The sequence below is a fragment of the Galeopterus variegatus genome, unplaced genomic scaffold (assembly GCF_000696425.1).
Source record: "Galeopterus variegatus unplaced genomic scaffold, G_variegatus-3.0.2 Scaffold1725, whole genome shotgun sequence".
NCBI lineage: Eukaryota > Metazoa > Chordata > Mammalia > Dermoptera > Cynocephalidae > Galeopterus > Galeopterus variegatus.
The window spans coordinates 171,575-195,723 of record NW_007727836.1 but is presented as its reverse complement, the minus strand read 5'-3'; the positions used below and the strand labels follow the sequence as shown (position 1 = coordinate 195,723).

Genomic DNA, 24,149 nt, shown 5'->3' with positions numbered 1-24,149 from the left:
GTTTCTTTTTGACTATGTCAAACAAATGCCCCTGGCTCATAGTTTGAGGGATCGGGCAAGATCTGAGGAGGAGCAGAGTGGAGCCCATGCCTAACGGAGGCTGTAGAACAGCTGGATCCTAGGAGAGAAGACACTTCTGAAGAGTTAGGCCCCAGCGCTATAGTTTTGCCACCACTGTGGATGGAACCATCATCCAAACATCTCAGGAGGGTGCCCAAGAGCTCTGAGATATGTTGAGCCATCAAGTCTGCATGGTGCCCTAAGGAGCAAGATGAACCTACTCCTCCTAAGGGTGGCACCAAAAGGCCTCCCCCAGTACTTGGCACCTCCCCTCCTGCCCCACCTCCTCAGCTGGGCCTCCTGGGGGAGGACACAGTTGGCCCTGGTGGTGAGGGGGTCACATCACCTACCATGCTGGGTGCCTAGCAGGCGATTGAAGACCTCCTTCACCACGATGGGGTTGAGTTTGATGAGTTTAGGAAGGGCCTGGATCACCTCTTTCTACAGGGAGAAAGTGGGGTGGTGGCAGGTCAGATACGCCCCCATCCACCTTCCCGACAAGCTACCCTAGGGAAGTAAGGGGCAGGTTCCAGCTCACCAAGCCCTTCCATGTTCCCCTCTCTCAGCACTCCTTCTACCTCCTTAAGGAGGAGCTTTCTCTCTATCTAAACCCCCTGCATGTCACAGGTCCCCTGAGCCAGGCTGAGCACCTTACACACACAAGCTGCTGACTACCCCGCAAGTGTGCAATAGAGGGTCTTGCTGTCATCCCCTTTAGGCAAGGAAATAGTTGTTCATTCAAGGTCCCACAGCTTGTTAGGGGTGAGACAGAGATGCTTTGGTGGAGGGGGTACTTCCTACGTGCTGGGAACAGTGCTATACCAGCACTATCCGTGGCCTAGAGACAAGTGTATGTGTGTGCACACGCATGTACATGCACTCACAAGCACGAGGGGTCACTGTGATTAATCCTCATTTGACAGGTGAGGAAGGTGCAGCTGAAAGAGGGTAAGTGGCTTGCACAAGGTCAGAGGAGGATGAGGCAGAGTTGAGACTGATCCCTGGTCTGATAAATCCTGGAACATAATCTGAAGCATTTTACATAGGTAACTGGGTGTCAGCGGCTCCTGAGATTTCTGCTCACAGGTCACACACTCACACATTCCCTTATTTGCCTCTGGCTCACCTACTGCTGAAAGAAGCCTGCTGCTTGCCTCCTCCTGTCCCACCATGTCCCTGTCAGTGGGGTAGACAGGCGCCCACCTCCATACCTTCTCCAGCCCATTGAGCACTGGGATGAGGAAGCGGACATCTGGCAGGCGCTTGTGGTAGAGATCACGGACCCGCTTCACCAGCTCTGGGGAGGGTGGGACTGTGGGCAGAAAAATAAGCAGGAAGCATGGTGTTGGGGCAGTGGGGAAGACAGGTGAGGGTGAGCACTGAGGGAGGAGAAATGGAGGAAGGTGTGTGGGAGGGGACAACTCAATTCAGACAAGAAATCCTTGGCCCTTGGTTTCTCACATGCAGTTAGCACCACACTGTTCTGGATGGAGAAATGGAGGCCCAAGGATGGGGAGAGACCCACAAAAGGTGTAACTGTATGAAGTCTCAGCAGCTCTGATCCCCAGGGCCTGGGAAGTAGGGAAGGCCCAGGAGAGGGAGGAAAGGATGAAGGGTGGGGGTCCACGGAGAGGGCACCTTTGTCTGTGAGGCTGTGCAGACATCGGGTGACCAATGTCTCTGCCCCCTTGGGACAGTTTTCCACCAGCAGGAGTAGCTCCGGAGAGTTCATGCCCATTCCTCGGATCTAGAGGCAGAAACAGGGATGAGCAGACCCAGGGTGAACTCAGAAAGGCCCAAGTGTCACGGGGAGGTTGGCTAGGGGCAATGCTAGGACTCGGGGTAAGAACTGGTGATGGGGTTTAGAGACTGAGGCAAATCTGGGGAAGGTGGAAGAGGGATAGAAAAGAAGCATCTTGGTCTCTTCCACCCAGTCTCACTCAGATCCAGACTTGCTTCAGCTCCTTATTCTTTGCCAGAGCTGCCCTCCTCCCTGGCAGGCCATTCCTTCTGTTGTCTGTCTCAGATTTGAGTTACCTTTTGTGCCCAACCTGTGCTTCAACTCCTCTGTGAACCCTTTGCTGGCCCCTGCCCACTCCCTGCGGTGACTGCCATTGCCCCAGCTTGGCTGCATGACCAGACCAGGGCTCCATCTGCTGCTGCTTCTGGAGCCTGTCCCTCTGTGGGCACCAGCCACAGGCAGCAGGGGGCCAGGCTTCACCTTTGCCCAATACACATTTACAATCATGAACGAAACTGACAGCTTTTGAGGGCCGGCCTGTGGCTCACTCGGGAGAGTGCGGTGCTGATAACACCAAGGCCACGGGTTCGGATCCTATATAGGGATGGCCGGTTGGCTCACTAGCTGAGCGTGGTGTTGACAACACCAAGCCAAGGGTTGAGATCCCCTTACCGGTCATCTTTAAAAAAAAAAAAAAAGAAACTGACAGCTTTTGCCCTCCAGCAGCTCACAGTCCAGTGGGCTCACTTTTCTCCAAACTGCAATTGGCTCACTTGAAAATGGGGATAAAAATCTGCTTCATCCTGGTGACAACCTATTATCCCCATTTTACAGGTAGGGGCACAATTTAATCTGGGTGGCAGATAAGTGGGGATTAACGCAGTTCTCTCTCCTTTTATTTATGTTGGAAAATTTCCATAATAAAGAAATATCAGAGGCAGAGATAAAACGAAGTGGTTTCAAATCCAGCTGTAAATTGGAAGGGCAGACATTCTGAATTTCAGGTGTCAGTTTGCTTCTCACGTGGGCAACCCTGTGGCTCCGGAGATAGGAGCAGGAGTAACTTATTTTTATGTAACGACAGCTAAAGAGTCCCATCAGCAACACGGGGAAGGCCAGCTCATAAATAATGAGTGACACAGATGTTTATGTGCACAAGTTCAGGGACTCCTTGCAGCAGCTTGCTGGGACTATATTATCTTCCCCATTTTTACAGAAGGGCCCAAGGTTACAGTGAGAAAGTCAGAAGCAGAAGGTGAACCCAGGTCTGTCCAATTCTAGGCTGCTAACTGCTGGGCCACGCTGCTGGCTTCTCACACACTGATGGATGATGTGTGGGCCACCCACAAGCCACAGAGCTGTCAGACCAGAAGGACAAATATTTGTGTTTAGTACATGCTGAGGTGGAGATACTAGGGGGAGAGTTGGAGTTGGGGACTCAGCCCTGCCCATTGGTGGGCAGAGCGTGGTGGGCTCAGGGGCCTCACCGGCTGCTCGATGACCCTCAGCACCGTCCGTTTGATGTCAGCGATGGCTTCAGTATACACAGCTGCCAGCTCATGGATCAGCTTGTGGTTCTGAGGCAGGAGGGCCAGATAGAGGTACAGACACTGCTTCACCGTCTCCTCAGTCCAGGGCGCTGCCACTTCTGACAGGACAGGAGGCAGGCATCAGACTGGTCCACACTCTCCTCCCAACCCCCTCCTACCCCATGTCTGTCTTTTCTCAGGGAGTGGGTCAGTGGGGAGAGGAGGCAGACAGAGAAAGGAGCTGGGACTGGGAAGCAGATTGGTCATGGGATGGGACCAGGACTTCCCATCTCCAGCCTCCTCTGACCACCAAACCAAAGGGCAGCCAGAAGGATCTTTCTGAAGTGCGATTAGGACCCTGTCCCTCTCCTGCTCAAAGTCCTGCCATGACTGTCCTGTAGCCTCAGAATAAGTCTCCAGTTCCCCACCTTGCAATGTCTGCCAGGCCCTGCAGGGGCAGCCTCAGCCCACCTGTCAGACTCATCTTGACCACTGCCCCTGGTGCACTCTATGCAGGTCACGTGCTACTTCTTACAGTCCCTGGGACCCCATTTCTGAGCCTTTGTGCCCACTGTCTCCTCTGCCTGGAACACTGCTTCCCAGATGGTCTTTTCACACTTACTCATCCTTTGGGTCTTATGCAGACTGTGTCTCTCCTGGGAAGGCTTCCCGGCACCCAGGTTGAGCTGGGTCTCCTGTGCTTCTCCATCATGGCGTCAAACCTTCCCATTTAATGGTCTGTTTATGTGAAACCTGGGTTTTCCTGTCTGTCATTCTAGGAGACCCGGTGCTTTGCTGAAGGGACTGGCCTGAGATGATCCCGCCAGTCCCTTCCTGGAACCTACCACTGGCTCGCTCTCCTTGTCCTCTGGGTCTCCCCTTGACCTCTTAGGCTGGGTCAAGCGTCACATTCTCTGGGTTTCCACAGCCACCTGGTTGGCTATCCCAGCCCTGCCCATTCCTGTCACTACTGTATGCTTGTCTCCCCTAGTAGGCCGGGCAGGGATCAGCTTTGATCCAGCCTGTGTCCAGGACCCAGAGCCAAGAATACAGCAGGTGCTCAATACATATCTGATGAATCAACATCAAACCTGTATCCTTGTCAGCTCCAAACAGCACAGATGGTGGGTTGGGGTGAACCAAAAGCTGCAGGTAGTTGAGAGCAAATTTCTCCACATACTCGCGCAGCTGTTCCTTCTCATACATGCGTTTGATGAACAGCAGGGCCTGGGAACGCACCTGAGGAGACAGAGTGGGGGCAAGATGGAGGGGGGGAGGGGAGAGGTGGCTATTCTTCCAAGCTTGGCAGCCAAGCTTGAGAAAGGCCCAGGTCAGCTGAGTTACCTGTGCCCACAGCTGGTGAGCAGCTCAGGAGGGAAGTGTCCTGGCCTAAGGCAGGGCCCCACATCATCACCTACCTTCTCAGCCCCATCTCTTACCACTCCTTGCCTTGCTCACTACACTCTAAGCAGACTGAACTTTCCTCAGTTCCTCAAAAGTAATGCTCCCTGCCAAGTCTCCCTGGCTTTGAAACTTGGCATGGAAGGCTCTCTACTGCCTGGAATGCCTGTTGCTGGCTCAATCCTGTTTCACTCAGATATCACCTGCTGGGAGTCATGAGGGCAGGGGACAGTCTTGGGCACTGCTTTGTCCCAACAGCACAGAGCCTGTGCCAGAGATGTGCAATGAAGGTCTGCTGAATGAACGGACACGCACTGCCATGTGACAAGTTCATTAAAGGGCAGGAGCAGAATGGGTCAAGGGCCTCCTCTCAACCATAGCATGTGCACATTTGTCCCCTTCGTCTAGAGCACACCCACCTGTGCATACTTCAGGTCTCAGCTCACATGTCCCCTCCTCCAGGAATCTCTCTTTGCAACACCTCCTCCGCTCACCCCCCAACCGGATGGGTCAGGCCCCTCCCCAGGGCTCCTGCAGCCACACGCTGCTCTACTCAAGGCACTGAGCACACTGTGTCCTCACTGCCTGCTGAGAGGTCACACTGGCTCCTCTACTGGTCTCAGCCTTGAGATCAAGCTCCCTAACATGTGCAGAATAAGAGCAAAAGGGGACTGCCCTTCCTGGGAAGGCTAGTGTACACGTACACATGTGTGCGTGTGTGTACACCGCGGGAATAGTCAAGCAGCTTCATGCCATTGAAAATGAAAAAAAAAAAAACAATTAAAACCAACAACCAAAATACTGTTGCAAGAAGGCATTAGGTCCTGAGAAACTTTCAGAGGAATGTGGAAGAGGCTGGGCTGGTTACTCAGGACAGAAGGCCTTTGCAAACTGCTGGTTAGGTGTAGCCCAGTTTGTAGCAGCTGGGGATCACCTTGTCCTTCTCATGGGAGCTGAGATCTAGGAGAACATGCAGGTACTGGAACTGGCGGGACGGGCGCTTGAAGATCAGGTCACGAAGCGTGGACATGCCCAGGTAGGTGCGACTCTGTAGCAGGAGGGAGGGGAACCAAAACTCAGCTCACCTGCAGTGTGCCTTTGGGATCTGTCTCTCTTGCCTCTCTCAGATGAGGTACCTGGACAAAAGGGCCTGGTCCCTAATGGAACCCCTGCCACAAGGTCTAGGCTGTGTGTCCTTCAGATCCCCCAAAGCAGTTCCCTGCCCCCCGCCACAACCGCCTGACCTCACCTCATCCTCACAGTACTTGCGAATCACCTCCAGGGCACTCTCGGTGATGAGCGGTGCCTCCAACACAACCTTGGTGAAGATCCTGCCAGAGAGGGAGGGACAGGGCACAGCTACAGAGGAGAGGCCACGTGGCTTCCCTGTCTGGCTGCATCACAGGAGTGTGGGTCTGTCAGGCTCTCCCTCAGAGAAAGCATGTTCAACTCGCTGGTAGAGCTTTGGAGGTGAACAGATGAGGGTTCAAAAGCCAGATGGGGGGCCGGCCCAGTGGCGCACTGCTACAGGGCGCCGCTTGGGAGTGCGGCGGCGCTCCCGCCGAGGGGTCGGATCCCACATACAGACCAGTTCCCGCTCACTGGCTGAGCGAGGGGCGGGCGCAGCCCTGAGGCTTGCGATTCCGTTGCCGGTCCCGGTCCGGTACGGGCGCGACACTGAGGGTTGCGGTCCGTTGCCGGACAAGAAAAAAAAAAAAAAAAAGCCAGATGGGTGATCTGGGCAGAGACTTTACCTCTCTGGAACTAAGTTTCTCCCTTTTGTCAAATGGGGATTCCCAACTTCATTCATTTAATACAGCAATGGGAGGAAATGATGGTGGGGGACAAAAGTTTTGTTATTTTAGATACGGTGGCCACAAAAGGCTGCTTTGAGATAAGATTTGAGTCAATGCTGGTGGATGAAAAAGAATCAGCCATGCGAAGAGTGAAGGAAAGAGCATTCTGGGTAGAGAGCACAGTAAGTGCCAAGGCCCTGAACTCAGCATATTCAAAGAATGATAGCAGGCCAGTGTGGCTAAATTTGAGGGGTGAGGAGCAGAAAAAGAAGCTAAGAAGGTTGGCAGGAGTTGGGTCACGCAAAACTTCATAGGCCATGCTAAGGATGCTGTACATATTTTATTGCAAGAGGAATGGAGAACCATGGAAGGTTCTCCGTGGGGAAGTAACAAGACAGGATTTACATTATTATAAAGTGTCACCAGAGCTGCTAGATGAAAGATGGATGGGTAAGCTGTGGCCAAGAATAGAGGAGAAGCTACAGAAGTGATTCAGGGAAGATATGGGGTACAGAGAGCAAGCCATGAGACGGGTACCGTTATTTACAGATGGAAAAACAGAGACACAGAGGGTGCGTGACACAGGCCACTCAGAGAAAGTGGCAGAGCTGGGGAACAAGCCCAGGGAATGAGACCAAGAAGCCACACTCACAACTGACCTTATATGTGCTTCCAGAGAGGGAGGGTGGGAAGACTTATAATAGGCACATGCAGGACTGACTCCAGTGGTAATGAAGAGGGAGGTGGTCAGAAGCAGAATGAGAAGGCAGGACAAGGTACCAGGAGGGTATAGGGCTGTCCTCCTCACCCATCCTTCTGGTCTGGTTTCTCCTGCAAGCCAGAGAGCAGGCGGATGAGGCAGTCCTCATACTTATCCAGTGTGCCCGAGGTACTGGCTGCCAGGTAGGCGTTATACTCCTGGTAGAGCCAGGCAAAGGCCAGGTCCAGGCGGGCCCGCACATCCTCCAGGATGAAAGACAGGACCTCGGCCTTCAGGCCCGAGTCAAACTGTGTCACCAGGCTGGCCAGGATCTTTACACGCACCTGGCAGGAGAGCAAGCAAGCATGTCAGTGCGTGTGGGGGGGTGGGCAATACTGGGCAACCCACACTTGTGCCCTGCAACTCCTACCTCTCAGGCTCAGGAACCCCCAGTACAGACATGGTTTTAAGTGAGGAAGACAAGCTAAGGAACCTTATGCCCAATAGGGTCCTGTTTGTGTGGCAGGGTGGCGGAAGAGAGAGGAAAAAATTAGATCACAGAATAAAACTGAGTTTCTAGGAGTAGTGTCTATGTACTTAAGTACACAGGAAAAGGTTTTGAGAGATTCCCCTAATTTGTGCCTTGGTCACTTTTGGGGAGGGGGATAGGATGCAGGTGACAGCCAAGGAAGACTGTATTGTATCTGTATTGCCTGGAAATATATGTTGGTTCTTTTTGCAACTGGCAAGTACAGGAATCCGAACCCATGAGCTTGGTGTTACAAGGCTCTAACCAACTGAAATAGCCGGCCAGCCCTTGGAGATAATTTTTTTTTTAACAGAGAAAGTATGATCATATACTACTGCTTAATTAAAAATCACTTCAACTAACGGGTAAAAAGTGACTGGACTGAGGTGGTAATGCCAGCAAGTGGCAGAGTCAGGGTTTAAAACTAGATATGTCTGAATCTGAATAATAACAAAAATAATGTTAACAACTACAAAGAACCAAGACCACAAAGGCAGCCCTTGCTTGCGGAGCACTTCCTGCAACCAGCCCTGTGATGATTAAGAATACATGTGAAGAGCTGCTGCTATTGTCTGTTTTACGAAGCACTGAAATGAGGCTTGGAGAAGTGGCTGTGAGCAGCAGAGTGGGGGTCTGCAGCCAGGGAGGTATGACCCTGGGGCTCAACTCATTGCTGGAATGTGAGGTAAGCTCTTGGGGAAAGGGACTGGAAGGATGGGCTGGGGGGGACAGGGGCACACCTGGGCTGCCCCACTACAGGCCACGGCCTTCTCAGCACGCAGAATCCGCTTCACAGCGCCCAGCTTCATGGCCTCAACCTGGGCGTCAGTCAGGGGCTTCAGCACGTCACTCAGACGGAAGATTTTCTTGCGCCCGCCAGCACCTGCCAGCCTACATGGGAGAGAGGGACGAGGACACAGCAACTCAGAGTACCCTTTCTGCAGTCCTGGCCAGTCTCAGGGCCTAAACGGGCCACAGAGATGCCCCTGCCCCCACCATGCTGCCTCTCTAAGGCCCCTGCAACTCTGAGGCATGGCAGAGCAAAGGGAAAGGGGAGAGGAAGAAGATGCTATTTTGTTTTTGTACAGGGTGTCTCAAGGAGAGTTTCAATGAGGAGGCGATGTGCAAGCAGAGATCTGAATGAAGGGAACAAGGCACACAAATATCAGGGGGACAAGCTTTCCAGACAGGCAGCCCAGTAAGTGCAAAGACCTTGAAGGGGGAGCTGCTTGTGGGTGCGACTGAAGGAGGGAGCAAGGGGAGCAGAGCCTGAAGGGGAGCACATCATGCTCAGCCTTGCTAACAGGACTTGACCCAGCGGCTGGCCAGTTAGCTCAGTGGGTTAGAGCATGGTATCATAATACCAAGGTCAAGGGTTCGGATCTCCATACCAGCCAGCTGCCAAAAAAACACTTCGTTGGGCTGGGGCTGGGACTGACTGGATTTTACGGTTGGCAAGGGAGGTAAGAATGAGGACATTGATGGTACCACCAGCAGTACTTACTACATGTCAGGAATCATGCTACATGCTTTACAATCACCATTGCTTTGAACTCCAAGAGTCATCCAATCTAGGTATGTAACCACCATCATCAATTAATTTAACTCTCTCTTGATCCTTATGAGAAAGATACTACCATTATCCCAATTTTAGACATAAGGAAGGGGGACTTTTTTTTTTTTTTTACAGAGAATAACAAAGGCTCAGTGGTTGTAACCCTGAATCTGGGGTCAGGGAGAACCTAGTTGAGACCTCCTTCTGTCTGTCTATCTCACATTCACGCATGCACATGAGCTGACAACCAAACCCCCACCAGGACAGGGTTCCCATCAGCCCCAGCACCTGGAAGGGGACTCACCGGGGTTGCGTGACAGGGATGATGGGCTCTGGCCTTCTCTTAGCCTGGGGTGCCTCTTCCTCCAGAGGGGACATGGAACTCAGGGAGCCCACCACCGAGATGGCTTGGCCCTGTGCTGACAGGCGCCGCTTGATCAAGACACTCTCTGGCTTCACCACCTTCTCCTCCTTGGGCTCCTCCTTGCACTGCTTGGTCTGCTCCACACCTGAGAGGGTGGCAGCAAATGGGCACCTGGCATGTCAGACCCTCCTGCTCCCATCCAAGGACTCTTGTATGCCCAGCTCTATTCCAAGCCTTGTATACAAAAAGTCTTGTTTAAATCTGCACAGTATCTTCCTGGAGCAGGCACTCTTTATCCCCTTTTTGTGGTACAGCAACTGAGGCTTAAACTAGAAATATTACTCATTGCTGGTGGGAGTGTCAAATTGTACAGCCACTTTGGAAACATGATGAGTTTTTAATAGCATTGTTTAAACCCTAACCTATGACCCAACAATTCCACTCCCTGGTACATACTCAAGATAGATGAGGGCATGTGTGCGTCAAAAGACCTTGACACAAATGTTCACAGCAGCCTTATTCACAATGGCCAAATACTGGAAACAAGCCACTGGTCCCTTCATAGGAGCGTGGATAACATATGATGGTATATTCATATAAGGGAATACTACTAAGTAATAAAAATAAAATAGTTCATATGACAACTTGGATGAATCTCAAAAAGTTATGGTGAGCAAAAGAAGCCAGGCTCTCTGTGATCCCATCTATATGAAGTCTGAGAATAGCCAAAACTAATCTATGGAGGCAGAAATCAGAATAGTGTTTATCTCTGAAGGTGGGATGCCCTTAGTGTTGACTGGAAAGGATCAAGGAGGAACTTTCTAGAGTGGTGGAAATGGTCTATTTCTTGGTTTTGGTAGTGGTTTTACTGGTGTGTTCACTTTGTAAAAATTCACTAAGGTGCACACTTTCACTGTACATAAATTATATCTCAACAGTACTATTAAAACAGGGGAAAACCCTGAGGCTCAGAGACATTAAATAGCTTGACCAAAGTCACACAGGTATTAAGTGGATGATGCAGTCTAGTTCAACTCAGACCTCAAACCCAGGTCTGATGGACTTCAAAGTCCAGGGCCTGAAAATACTGAGCACTCAATCTATCTATGGGACCTATAATCATTTACACATTAGATCTCATGTGATTTTTATCTGTACCACCACGAGGAGGTGCTCTCCCAGTAAGGAGAATCCAGTAGCCACAAGTGCCAACCGCTGGCTTGGGCCAACTCCATGCTGCACTCACCTGGCCCCAGTCCAGCGGCCGTCATCTGTGTGGCCATGAGCCGAGCCAGGTGCTTGATCTGGGCTTCGGTGCCTGCTGACTCCACGGGGGTATAGATGGCTTGAAAGGAGGCAGGCATGGCCTCAGGCAGGTACACCATGCTAATAAGGACCTATGGGATGCCCGGGAAGAGGAACCTCTCCTTAATCATTAACTCAACAAGCATTTGTTCTATGCCCAGGCCAATGCTGGGGAAATGACAGTGACCAAGACCGAGCTGGGCCTGCTCTTGAGGAGCTTAGCCTTGCAGAGAAGTCAGAGAGAAGATGAGTAACAGTACAGTCTGGGGCTTAAGAGAGGAAAGGAAAGGGTGCTATGAGCTACATCAGGAGGGCTAGGCAGGGGTTTGACTCCTTGGAGAAGTGGCACCTCGGTTGAGAACTGCAGAGAGGGCAGGAATCAGACTGGCATAGGGCAAAGTCTACCAGTGAGAGGGGGTATGTAGTCCAGGCACAGAAACAGCACAGGAGAAGGCTAAGAGACAGGGCTGGTACCCTGTCCAGAGAGTGGAAAGAGGTTCTGTGAAGAGTATATGAACCAGGAATTGACATAAAAAGCAAGCAAGCAAACAAAAAAAAACCCCAGTATCCTAACAGAGAACATTCAGGTACAAGGGTCCTTCAAAAACTTCATAGAAAAATAGAATTAAAAGAAAACACAGAGCTTGGCCAGTTAGCTCAGTTGGTTAGCACACAGTCTTATAACACCAAGGTCACGGGTTCAGATCCCCATACTAGCCAGAGCCGACAAACAAACAAACCAAAAAAAACAAAAAAACAAACAAACAAAAAAAAAACAGATAATATGAATCTTTCCTTGAACTTTTTGAAGTATCCCTGTATGTTCAGAATTGGTAATAAAAAATAATTTCAAACTCCCTACACATTTGGAACTTTATTAGCACTGCACTCTACCGAGTGAGCCACGGGCCGGCCCACATTTGGAACTTTAAATGTACACTCTAAATAATAAAATAATTAGAATAAATAACAAAACTGTTACAAATCAAAATGTGTGGAATGCAGCTAAAACTGTATTTAGATGGGAAATCAAACCCTTAAATACTTACATTGGAAAAGACTGAAAACTAATGATCCAAGCATTTAACTTAAAACTCTGCGGAAAAACATTCAAAGAAAGCAGTGGAAAGGAAGGCAACAGAAATAAAACAGAAAAGGTTCTAAAAGAATAACCAGCAAAATGAAGAGCCAGTTCTCTGAAATGACTGGGAAAAAAAAAAGCAAATCTCTGGCAAGATCAGACAGTACTAAGAACAAAAAATGGGCACATTACTACAGAGACTTTTTTTTTTTAGATGACCGGTAAGGGGCTAACTGGCCATCCCTATAGTGAGCCACAGGCCAGCTCTCAGAGACATTATTATAAATGTAAAAGAATACCATCACAACCTCATGGCAATAAATTTGAAAAGGACAATTCCTAGAGTGTGACAAGGACAGAAAAGGTAGTACAAGTTAGGGCCGGCACCGTGGCTCGCGCGGTGCGGGCGACACCAAGCCAAGGGTTATGATCCCCTAACACACACACACACACACACACACACACACACACACACACACACACACACACACAGTAGCACACACACACACACACACACACACACAGTAGCACACACCCACACACACAGTAGCACAAGTTAATGGAAGCCAGATCAGAAAGGGCCTACTAAGGAAAGTTGAATTTAAATTTTATCTATTTAAATTTTATTTAAATAAAGAGCCAAGGCAAGAATTTGAGAAGGGGAATACCATGATCTTTGCTTTAGAAAGCTAAATCTCCAGGCTGCCCCATGGAGAGTAGATCAGACGGGGCCAGAGCCAGGTAGCAAGTGCAGCTTGTGCTCTGGGTGAAGAAGGTGGGCCTAGAGTTTGGCAGGGACTGTGGGGATGCAGAAAAGGGAAAAGATTAGGAAGAAAAGGCAAAGAGGTTAACTCTCAGGTTTCTGGCTTGGGAACTGGGAGGCTGGTGTGCCAAGGAGAGTACAGGAGGGGCCATGGGCCTGCAGAGGAGCATGGGGAGAAATTTCAGAAGTAGTTTTGACACGTTGAGTTGGAGATGCCTATGAAACACGCAAGGGGAGAAAGATCCAGGAAGCGGCTGCGTATCCAGGCCTGAAGCACACCAAAGAGATCTGAGCTGGAGAGAAAACTCAGCTCACCACCCTTATGAGAAAAAATGCACTCCATACACCCAGTAACTAAGCTCCTTGGAGCCTCCAGGCAGAGGGAAGGGAAGTCTGAGGGTGACGACTGTTGTACATAGGAAGAGGCATCCTTTGTGTGCACCCAGTGGGAAGGTCTGGGTGATGCTACAGCCAGCAGAGGACTCATGTGAGACCCCCTCTCCCACCAAACCCTCAATCAACTCGAGCTAGTGGTTTTTTCGCTTTGAAGCAGGACATCTGAGAATCTGAGGAATATGCTGGTCATCTCACCCCACCAATTCCCAGTCCCACACCAGTTGGCAAACAATTCATGGGGTTCATAACCCCCAACCCCCAGAACTCTTCAGTTAATAGACCCTCCCCTCTTCAAAGGAGAGGAGAGAGTGAGAATGAGTGGTATGAGTGGATTTAGATAGAAACTCAGACCACCCAAAGAGGGACTATTGGGCAGTGGTGACAAATGACCTCCTGTAGAAATAAGGATCAGAGAAGGGTCCATCCAAGGTCAAGAGAGCCCTCTGGACTACTCCCTCTCAAAACTGAAACAACCCAGACGAGGTAGACAGTGTGGAGTAGAGGCAGGGGAAGGGACCAAGAAATCCTTCCTTGCCCTGGGGGCAAACAGTCCCCACCCAACCTCACCAGATTGGCCACATTGTCCGGTGTCAGTAGAGGCTGTAGGAACTCAGCTGTGATGTCTGTGTCTGACTGGCCTGAGATCTGGGCTGAGGTCTTTGATGTCCCTGACGGGCCTGGCTCCAAGTCTTTATCCTCATCATCTTCCCCCAGGTTGGGCTCTAGGACGGGAGGAGAACAAGAGGCTAGTTTCAGAGAGAGCAGCAGGACTATCCTCTTCTCAGGGAGCCCAGGTGGTCTCAGCCTCCGGCCAGCCTCAGCAAACAGGAGCAGCACAGTAGATGATCTAGGCTATGGCCCTGCCTCTGCAGTCAAAGCACCATATGAGCCTGGGCAACTGTCTGGGCCTCAGTTCTCATCCGGGAAATGGGAATAAGCTACACCCCTCTAGCTGATCACACCAAGCTCCAATAAGACAACATTATTAATAAAAAAGTCAACTAATAATTTCACAGAACTGTGCTGTTTAAAAACTTCTCTTTTTGAAATAGTGCTCAACTTTACTAGGAATCAGGGAAATGCAAAAAACAAAACCCCCCATAACCTAATAGGATAGCATTTTTTTGCCTATATGATTGACAAAAAATAAAAAGGCTAGTAGCAACAGCTGTTATAACATAGGGCTGTAGACTGTGGAAATGTAAACTGGCACAACCTTTTGGAAGGGCAATTTGACAGTAGATCAAAATTTTAAATGTGCACACCCCTTTGATACAGCAATTCCACTTCTAGAAATCTACCACCCAGATTTACTCACATCTAAGGTAAAATGTACAGGGAATTAACTGCAGCACTAAAGGTATAGAGAAACAGCACAGAAGCTCCATTGGTAGCAGACTAGTTGTATACAGTACAACGGTTATAGCCCAAAGGAAAAAACTAATAATTTGAACCATAAAGAAAAAGCTTTAAGTACAAAGATGTTCTTTGAAGTTATATTTTATAAAAGTGGAAAAGCTGGAATGTTCAATGGCGTGATGATTTAACTAAATTATGGCAAAAATATGATGAACTGTTATGCAGTCATTTTAAAAAGTCTGCAACATGTGTAACAAAGAGCTGTTACCCTGCATTAATCAAGGGCATATACAATTCAATTGCAGAAGACCGAGCAACTCAGTAGAAAATGAGCAAAAATTATGACTGCGTGCTTTGCAGAAATGTAGATGGCCAAATAAATGTAAAAAAAATACACACAGCCTAACTCCAACATGAGCAAATCCAAACTGAGGGTACCATTTCTACCCAACAGGTTTGCAGAACGTCCAGGGCTGGTCAAAGCAGGGGAACGCCAGCACTCCTACGCCGCTGGGGTTGTATACACTGGTGCAGTTTTTTGGAAAGCAGTTTGGCAATGATAATCAAGAATTTCAATGCACCCAGTAGCAATGGGCATCCTCAGTGCTCAGATCTTAATTTCTTTTTTTTTGTCTTTTGTCTTTTTCCGTGTCCGGCAACGGATCACAACCTTCAGTGTTGCCCCCGTACCGGACCGGGGACTGGCAACGGGATCGCAACCCTCGGTGTTGCTCCCGCACCTCGCTCAGCCAGTGAGCGGGAACCGGTCTGTATGTGGGATCCGAACCCTCGGGCGGGAGCGCCGCCGCGCTTCCCAAGCGGCGCACTATCCAGTGTGCCACCGGGCCGGCCCCTCAGATCTTAATTTCTGAAACCATTCCATACTTAAGAAACCAGGGCTCCTTAAAGTAGTGGCTGATTCCAGTGCTAGGGCAAGGGAAGTACAAGATGAGTCTAGAACACCTTGCAATGTCAAAGTAAGAAATGCTCAAAAAAACTTATGGGACACATTAAAAGGAGACAGAAGCAAGCTGGCTAAATATGAAGGAATTTGAACAACGAAATAAGTAACAACAGTGATGGATTATAACCTATAGAATAAGAATCCATAAGTCTCTCTTGATAATAAAGTGAGAAGAAAGTTCTTCCTTTCAGCAGAGTGTCAACTAATAAATGTACCGGGAAAATCTTCTTGTAACTAGTATAGCAACAATAGGTGTTAAAACCCCTGGGTGAAAACTTGAAGAGAAATAGGTATTTTATATAGTTTCAAGTATCTCCCCCAGCTTATTACAAAGGGAAAAATGGTACTTTTCACTAGAGAACCTGGTGGATACTGCCTTAACCGAGGGATCAAAGTCAGCATCACCATTAATGGGACAAACTGCAATCATGTGCCTCCTGACCCACGTGTCACTTCTGTAGTACTCCTGCCAAAAGGGCGTAACCTGATTCCAATCACGAGGTGAGAGCAGACAAACCCAAGCGGAGAGACATTCTACCAAGCAACTGTCCTGGACTCTTCACAATGTCCATGTCATGACACACAAAGGAAGGCTGAGGAACTGATTCAGGAGACAAAGGTAAATGCCAATTAAATGCAATGTGTGGACTGGCTGCCAGCTCAGTTGGTTAGAGCACAGTGTTGATAACACCAAGGTCAAGGGTTTGGAGGATCACTTGGTTAGAGTCTAGTGTTGATAACAACAACATCAAGTGTTTGGATCCCTGTATTGGCCAGCCACCCCCCCAAAAAAATTTTTTTTTAATAAAAAATAAAATAAAATAAATGCAATTCATGATCCACCCCTTGTGAAGAGTACACAGGAGCTTTTGGTACTATTTTTGAAACTTGCCTGTAAGTTCAAAATTATTTCAAAATAAAAAGCTTAAAGAGAGGGGAAAATATAATCAGTGGGCAAAAAATATCTTTAAATGCCCACAAACCCTTTGCCCCAGCAACTCCACCACTAGGAATTTGTCTTATGCTTAGACACATATGCAAGACTGTTATACTACAATAATCTTTATACTTTTTAAAAATGGACACAAATTAAATGTTCATCAACAGGGGAACTGGTTAAAGTGTCCATGTGTACTACAGACTATTAGGCCACCATTCAAAAGGATGCGGTAGATTTCTATGTGCAGGTATATAAAGCACTCCAAGATAAAACTAAATGAAAATAAATCAAGGTACAAAACACTCTGCTTGGTATGCTTAATCATGAAAAAAAATATAGTTAGATTCCTAACTCACTCCTTACACCAAAACAAATACCTTATTTTTTAAAATGAAAAAATGAGTCTTTCATAAAAGTTCTAGAAATAAACATAAGTTATTTTTAAAAACAATTTGGAGTTAAGAGAGGCTGGCAGTGTTGATACTATTGACAAATAATACAACTATTAAAAAATTACTTCAAGGGATGGCCGGTTGGCTCACTTGGGAGAGCGTGGTTAAGATCCCCTTACCAGTCATCTTTAAAAAAAAAAAAAAAAAAATTACTTCAAAAAGAAAACCACTTATAAAGGAGAGCTTTACACATAAAGCACCTCTGGAGGAAAACATAAAAGGAAGTGTTCATATCGGGGAGTGGTTACTTTTGGGAAGAGGAATAAGAAGGAGACTTTTCAATTTGATTCCTTTCTGTATAATTTAAATAATTCATAATTATTTATTAAATGTATTATAACATTACTAATTCTATTTTGGTTATCACGTATTAAATTATGTCATATCACAAAATGTAATTTACAATATATTAATTAATATAAATTAAGCATATAGTTTGATGTGAATAACTAAGCATTTTAAACACGGTTAGTCCTGGTAGTCCACACCGTGCCAGGTGCCAGACTAAGCTCCTCAGCTCACCTAGCTTCATCTTCTTGAGTGTGGAATCTGAGTCATCTCGGGGCCGCTTGCGAGCATCCTTGCTGCTGGGCATATTGCGGGCGATCTCAGCCTGAGGTGTGCCCAGGTCCACCAGCAGGGTGGTGATCTGGGCCTGGAACTCCACGGAGGCTGGGTGCTTCAGCACATTCAACAGGTGCAATTTGAGGTTCTTACGCACACTGCTCACCTGAGATTTGGCCAGTGTCGGGGGCAGATTGGCTGTGAGGAAAGAAGAAGGAGCTCTGTGCTGTGGACAGATCTCATGGAGTGCTGCTAGTTTTAATTCCAAGCCCTAAACTTGGGCAGTGGTCTTGCAGGCATCTCCTAGAAAAGTTCCTTCGCCCTCAGATCTAATGTGTGGCTTTTCCCTTATAGGCAGATGCCTAAAACCTTTGACAGGTCTCCGTCAATATTAGTCAACCTTAAAACAAAGGGAAAAACTCACCCACCTTTTTATTAAACATATAGTCTCATCTCCTTCTGTGTCTGGTCTGGAAATCCCAATATGTTTCCCCTGGGGAGGGCTACAATCACCACCTCCACCTCTGGAAATTCCCAACTGAAGCGCTGCAACAGTTCCTTGCTGGTCTCTCTGTCACCAGAATGACTTTCTAATGTCTAATGGTCACCTTCATGAGCAAGCCTCCCCTGTTCCACAGTGAAAGAGGATGCCTGTGATTTTGCCTGCCCAGCATCCATCACCCCTTCCTCAGCCAACAACACACTCCCATTCTCCTTTGAGGGAACCACCCTGTCTACATTCTCAGTCCAAGGGGGGAATGAGAGGGGAATGAGACCCAGGCCAATGAGAACACCACATTCCCTTGGCTACTGTGATTGGTTCAGAGACAGGCTCATAATCTCTGTTCAGCCAATCGGAAACAATGAGCAGCAGCCCTTGGACTTTTGCTGGAATGAATAGGAGACACACCCTTTTCCCTGGGGTTGTTAAGTGGATGGTATAGAAGCCTGGAGCTTTTGGGGGTCATTTTTACTACCCCGAGGAAAGAGCCAGAGAATGAAACCAAGATGAGTAAGAGTCAAGAGATGGAGAAAGACAGATCCATGGACTGCATGCACTTGTGCCTTAACCCCAGACTTCTCAGTTTTCATACATACACAAAATCAGAGAAAATAGTATGAGTCTCCACGTACCCATCAACATTGTGCTAATATTGGAACATCTATCTTCCCTTTGGGGGGGGGATGGGCAGAGAGAGGGTGAAATATTTGAAAGTATTTTACAAACATTATGTTATTTCACCCACACATACCACAGTATTAAAGCCAGTTTTGAACCAGGTGTCTGTCACATGCCTAAAGATTCCTGTCTAATAAAGAGAACCCTTCCTTTGTGTCAACAACCTGCTAGAATGGTGACTAACACTCAGGGGTCCACCACTTAGATCACATTTCCTCAAGAAAAAGCAGACTGGCCAGTGGAGAGGGGAAGGGGAGGAGATTAACCTACCATGCAGGGTTTCATAGGCCTGGATCACCTCAGACATAAACATGGGTCTCTGGCGGGCAATATTGGCGAGGGAGCCCAGCGCTGTGGTCAGGTTGATGGAGGAGATGGCGGGGTGCACCATGAACTTAAGCAGCTGCTCCAATGCCGCCTTGCCCTCTTCCCATAGCACATCTAATGAAGGACAGAAGAAAGACAGTCAGTGGGGTCCTTCCTTCCAGGACTCAAGAGAGAGCAGCTTTTGGGGCTGAAAAGAAGGAGGGACCTTGGTACTTAAATGTCTGCAAATGGATGGAAAAACAGAAATTCAGAGGTTGATGAGTCCTATAAATGACTGACTATAAATGAGTATAAAAATATAGTTATGATGGGCCGGCCCGTGGCTCACTCGGTAGAGTGCAGTGCTGATAACACCAAGGCCACGGGTTCGGATCCCATATAGGGATGGCCGGTTTGCTCACTGGCTGAGCGTGGTGCTGACAACACCAAGCCAAGGGTTGAGATCCCCTTACCGGTCATCTTTAAAAAAAAAAAAAATATATATATATATATAGTTATGAGGATGTTCAAAGCATGGGCTTGCAAAGCAAAAGACTAGAAATAATTTTAAATATCCAGCTCTAGGAAACTGCATGAATGATGTTGACATAAAACTTTGAACAGGTATAGATGCATATAGACACATAAAGAACTCAGTCCCTTGTAGCACCATTCTCCTCAGTCCAGTCCTTTAAAGTTAACACTTAAAATTTGGTAGATATCTTTCTAGACATTTTCTATGCCAAAACACACTGAATGCCACATTATTTGAAACAGTGAATTAAAAAACCTTAAATGTCCATCAACAGAGAATTGCTTAATAGAATGAGATATAACTATACTATTGAATATTGGGTAATAACTGAACATGATTTTTTTTTTTTTTTTAAAAGATGACCGATGGGCCGGCCCGGTGGCGCACTGGATAGTGCGCCGCTTGGAAAGCGCGGCGGCGCTCCCGCCCGAGGGTTCGGATCCCACATACAGACCAGTTCCCGCTCACTGGCTGAGCGAGGCGCGGGAGCAACGCCGAGGGTTGCGATCCCATTGCCGGTCCCCGGTCCGGTGCGGGGGCAACACTGAGGGTTGCGATCCGTTGCCGGACACGGAAAGAGACAAAAAGACAAAAAAAAAAAAAAAAGATGACCGATAAGGGGATCTTAACCCTTGACTTCGTGGTGTCAGCACCACACTCACCCAGTGAGCAAACCAGCCATCCCTATATGGGATCCGAACCCGTGGCCTTGGTGTTATCAGCACCGCACTCTCCCGAGTGAGCCACAGGCCGGCCCAATTGAACATGATTTTAATAGGAAAAAGTCACTGATGTTACCGCTTAGTTAAGGGGGCTGTCAAACAATATATAAGAATAGCTAATATTTATGGAATCCTTACTATGCCAGCCATATTAACTCACCAAATGCTCATACCTACATCCTAAAGTAGACGTCATAATAATGATCCCCAATTTACCAATGAGGAAACAGGCTCAAAGACAGAGAGAATAGGTCACTTGCCCAATGGTAGAGCTGAGATCCAAACACAAGCCACTATACTCTGATGTCTCTCAGCTGAAAATATAAAGCATGGTCTTGTTTTTGTAAACAAAAAAGCACACAAACACATACCCTATGAATACAAATGTCTACATGTGCACAGAAAAGGTCTGGAAGGAAACATAATACTCTTAACAGTGTTTATTTCTGAGACACACGACTGGGGGAGGGGTGTTATTCCTTTATATCCCCTTCATATTGGTTTTTAGTTTGTTTGTTTTGTTTTGTTTTGTTTTTTTGTGACCGCTAAGGGGATCGCAACCCTTGGCTTGGTGTCGCCTGCACCGCGCTCAGCCAGTGAGCGCACCGGCCATCCCCATATAGGATCCGAACCCGTGGCTGCGCTCTAGTGCCGCACTCTCCCGAGTGAGCCACAGGGTCGGTCCTCATATTGCTTGATTCTTAAATACTGCATATGTACTACTTTTATAATTTGCAGTTAAGAAAAGCATGAAACCAGCTAGCATTTATTAGCTCACATTCTCATGCAGCCTCACTACAAACCCGTGAAAGGGGTACTGCTATCATTTCCACTTTACAAAAAAAGAAAATGAAGTTCAGAGTGAAGTAAGGTACCCAGGTTCATAATGAGTAAGTGGTAAAGCTGGGATTTGAACCTAGCATCAGGGCTCTTAACCACGGCACTACACAGTATCCAGAAATTAAAAACCAAGAAAGACAAGGGGGAGGGGAAGGGAGTGTAGGAAAGGAGGAGGAAGGGAGCTGGTGCAGTGTTGACAAACAGCACCAGCTAAAAGGCGGCACTCACTGTACTGGATATAGGGGTGGTCGCGAGGAATGCGGTCCAAGCTGATGTCATGCTCCTGGCGTCGGGGTATCTCCGAGTCAGCCATGCGAGGTGACAGGGTGACAATAAGGCCCTCCACGAACTTGATGGCGTGGGTGCGGATGCCATCGTTGTCAGAATCCAACAGCAGGATGATATCTCCAGCCATGGCAGACACCATGTCCCAGCAGGCTTCCTGGAGCTCGCTGATGACCCGTGACTTCACCATCCACTGCCAGTGGGAAAGGGAGGGATAGAAAAGACAGAAATGCAGACAACACATTAATCACCAACACTCTCCACTACTACCACGAGATCTATAGATAGGGATAAGTACTGTACATTTATCTAGTTAACAGTTAATGAGTTCCAACTCTGTCCTCAGCCCATGTGCTAGGTGATGCTGGGGATAGGACTCAGTGGTGGCTAAGAAAGGTCTGACCCTGCCCTCATGGGGCACACAGACAGTGACAACTCCGAGTGATGAAGGCTCAAATCTTAAGGAAGACAAAGGAATAACAAGGCTGACCTCACAAGGTGGTGGTGATTAAATAGATCCATTCATTCTATTAATGCCAATGAACATCACGCCATAATGTGTTCTTTTCCTTTCACAGTCCATAAATATTTAATGTGATTCTTTAATTAGGGTCTGTCTTCCTCATTGGGCTATGAGCACCATGAAGGCAGGACCTGGACTTTTCTTGGTCACTGTTCTGTCCCCAGTATCACCTAGCACAGGGTTAGGAACAGAGGAAGTACTTGGGGAATGTTTGCTGAATGAATGAATGAATCAAGGAAGGAAGGATGACTTAATGGCGATTTCCTGATCCAGTAGACATTTAGGTCCCCTTGTTTGTCTATTTCCACAGACCAACAACACATCTTGCCCATAAAGAATTTCTTTTTTTTTTTTTTAAAGATGACCGGTAAGGGGATCTTACCCTTGGCTTGGTGTTGTCAGCACCACACTCTCCCAAGTGAGCTAACCGGCCATCCCTATATAGGGATCCGAACCCGTGGCTTTGGTGTTGTCAGCACCGCACTCTCCCGAGTGAGCCCCGGGCCGGCCCTCCATAAAGAATTTCTGACCCTGGTTTTGAACTCTAACAGATTAGTCTGTAAATGAGACCTATCAGGCAGGATACCCCTGGGTAGGGAGGGAGTGCTCACCTGCAGGGCCACCTTGTAGAGCTGGGTCATGGTGAGGATGGCCTTCTTCACCACATTCACATTCTCATCCCTCAAGAGCATGTTGAGGTTTGCAATTAGCTTCAGCAGTAACTCAATGTCTCGCTTGCTGGGGGATGGAGGAAAAGGGGCAAGGTCAAGGTGGTCTTAGGGCAGATCATGGGAGGCTGAAGGTCATGGAGGTCCAAAAGGAAAGGGAAATCAGGTCCCATGTCTTAGGGGATAGGAAAGGAGATGACAGAATGAGAGACTGCACCCGTAGTGTTTGCCAGCACATCTGCAAGTTGAGAACAATGCTTGGCACCTCTGGACTGAGCTGCCCCTGAACTCTCTGTGGTATCTAGGCTGGTCCTGCAACCCCCACTCTTCTGCTCTCTTAAGGCCCTGCTGTTCACGTAAGGGGCAGTAGAGCCAGACAACTGTGGGAATTTGGGCAAGTGACTCGATCTCATTTAGAATAACAGTACCTACCTCACAGGATATTATGAAAACTGCAACAATACACCTAAAGTGCTTAGAACAGTGCTTGATATGTAGAAAGCATTCAATAAATACCAGCCATCATTATTTTAAAGCACATAATCACTAGTTTTGTTTACCTAAGTCTGAGAAATCTGAAAGTGGAGCCCTTTTCCTATACCAAGTACTAGCAGGGTCATTTTTGTTGAAGGAAAGAAAAAAAGGCCTCCAATAAAGGTTTGCTCAATGAATAAGGAAATCAAGAAGGCCGACCCATAGAGCTCAGCCCATAAATATAATTTTTTTTTTTGTCCTTTTTGTGACCAGTAAGGGGATTGCAACCCTTGGCTTGGTGTCACCCGCACCACGCTCAACCAGTGAGCGCACTGGCCATCCCTATATAAGATCTGAACCCGCGGCGGGAGCGTCGCTGTGCTCCCAGCGCCGCACTCTCCTGAGTGCGCCACGGGTTCGGCCCCATAAATATAATTTTCACAGCACAACCTGAAATTAAATATTAATTGAATCAGTCAAAAAATATAAAACAACTGTCAGCTACATGAAGGTAGGAACAATGTTTTTGCTCACTGATATATTCTTATAGCCTGACACAAATGCCTGGCACACAGCAGGCATGTGATACATAATTGCTGAACAAATGGGATTTTTTGCAAACTCAGAACATTTGCCACCACTTCTCCTTTAAAGGGGGAAGACTGAGAATTTGGGTTCTAGCGTCACAGACATGAGTTAAAATCCCAGCCCTGCCACATACCAGTTGTGTAACCTTAAGAAAAGTCATTTAACCTCTCTGAGCCTCAGTTTTCTCTTCAGTTAAGTGGGTCAAACAACTAATCCACAGTGTTATGTTGAAAATCGAATAACAAAGTAAGTCAAGCATTTAGTACAGTGCCTGGCAAATAGAAAACATTTAGTAAATTTGGGCTACTTTATTTCTTCCCCATCACAAATCATCCAGTAAATGTTTACTGAATGAATGTGTGAATAACCCAGCTTGAGCAAGTCACTTTACCATTCTGAGCCTCAGTTTCCCTTTCTGTAAAAAAGAGGATAACAGGACCCCTCCAAAGCTGTTGTAAAGATTACAGGTGATAACATAGGAGAGGGACCAACAAACTGTAGGGCAGAGTAAGCATTTTACACGGTCATT

The 24,149-nt window shown here is 47.7% G+C and overlaps 1 protein-coding gene across 3 annotated transcripts in view; it reads right to left on the bottom strand.

Moving 5' to 3' along the window:
* Nucleotides 1-24,149, bottom strand: part of SYMPK (symplekin) — a 39,148-nt gene that overhangs the window by 7,329 nt on the left and 7,670 nt on the right. For all 3 annotated transcript variants that reach the window (XR_550929.1, XM_008578588.1, XM_008578589.1), the window contains exons 6-21: nucleotides 22,502-22,628; nucleotides 21,311-21,560; nucleotides 18,950-19,120; nucleotides 17,458-17,697; nucleotides 13,788-13,942; nucleotides 10,922-11,072; nucleotides 9,616-9,820; nucleotides 8,497-8,647; nucleotides 7,336-7,571; nucleotides 5,981-6,062; nucleotides 5,666-5,779; nucleotides 4,422-4,569; nucleotides 3,289-3,449; nucleotides 1,699-1,807; nucleotides 1,272-1,372; nucleotides 411-501 (exon numbers count right to left, since the gene is read on the bottom strand). Coding sequence is in view for 2 of the 3 variants with exons in the window: in XM_008578588.1 (XP_008576810.1) it covers nucleotides 411-501; nucleotides 1,272-1,372; nucleotides 1,699-1,807; nucleotides 3,289-3,449; nucleotides 4,422-4,569; nucleotides 5,666-5,779; nucleotides 5,981-6,062; nucleotides 7,336-7,571; nucleotides 8,497-8,647; nucleotides 9,616-9,820; nucleotides 10,922-11,072; nucleotides 13,788-13,942; nucleotides 17,458-17,697; nucleotides 18,950-19,120; nucleotides 21,311-21,560; nucleotides 22,502-22,628 (2,492 nt within the window). In the remaining variant the exon portion in view is untranslated. The remainder of the gene's footprint in view (nucleotides 1-410; nucleotides 502-1,271; nucleotides 1,373-1,698; nucleotides 1,808-3,288; nucleotides 3,450-4,421; nucleotides 4,570-5,665; nucleotides 5,780-5,980; nucleotides 6,063-7,335; nucleotides 7,572-8,496; nucleotides 8,648-9,615; nucleotides 9,821-10,921; nucleotides 11,073-13,787; nucleotides 13,943-17,457; nucleotides 17,698-18,949; nucleotides 19,121-21,310; nucleotides 21,561-22,501; nucleotides 22,629-24,149) is intronic.